At 46.8% G+C, this 596-nt stretch overlaps 1 protein-coding gene across 1 annotated transcript in view; it reads left to right on the top strand.

Annotated features, from left to right (window-relative positions):
- EMH_0062830 (uncharacterized protein) overlaps positions 1-128 on the top strand; it is a gene marked incomplete at both ends in the record, with an annotated part of 3,081 nt that extends 2,953 nt beyond the window's left edge. Inside the window, one exon of the mRNA XM_013498077.1 lies at positions 3-128. Within this exon, the coding sequence (XP_013353531.1) occupies positions 3-128 (126 nt within the window). The remainder of the gene's footprint in view (positions 1-2) is intronic.
- Between the last annotated feature and the right edge of the window lie 468 nt (positions 129-596).

Below are 596 nucleotides of genomic sequence, written 5' to 3'. Positions count from 1 at the left end.
AATTCGCAAACGCGATGTTGCAGACGTCCTTGAGCGCGTCGCGTATTGTTGAGAATGAGCAGTTGGCTCAGCTTACAGCGGCAGTCGAAAAGGCGCGCATTGATCTTCATAATACAGCACGAAATTGAAACGGGCTTCTTAACACTCGAAAAACACTGACGCTTGGCTGTCTTTATTTCCCGGATCCCACGGTTACTCAATGAATAACGTGATGATGCAGCTTGCACTTCCGCATACAAGCGGCTGTGAGTGCAAACTTCCACGTAAATTTCAACAGTGCTTCTGAAAACACTTTGCACTACCGAATTTCTCTTTTGCGTTGCCTTCTCTAAGTAAGCATATCTGGCAAGTGGAAACTGCTATATTCGGGCATCGTTTGCGCCGATGTGGATTTGGCCCCAGCAGTACTGTCCCGTCGCGCGAGCCATGCGGAATGTTTGTTCTGTAGAGTTATTGGTTCTTATTCCTTATGCAGTGCATATTTCTCTGTTTCTTCCGCTCAGGCAGCCGACTAGCGTTAAGCGTCCGGTGCTGCTCCATTGCATTCTGCATTGTTTTTTTCAGTGTTGGCCGAATGCTACAGTTTTTTTTTCTAA

Source organism: Eimeria mitis, genomic scaffold (genome assembly GCF_000499745.2).
Source record: "Eimeria mitis Houghton genomic scaffold, Emh_scaff3165, whole genome shotgun sequence".
Classification (NCBI taxonomy): domain Eukaryota; phylum Apicomplexa; class Conoidasida; order Eucoccidiorida; family Eimeriidae; genus Eimeria; species Eimeria mitis.
Note: the sequence above shows the minus strand (reverse complement) of the source record. Positions and strands in the feature narration are given on the sequence as shown.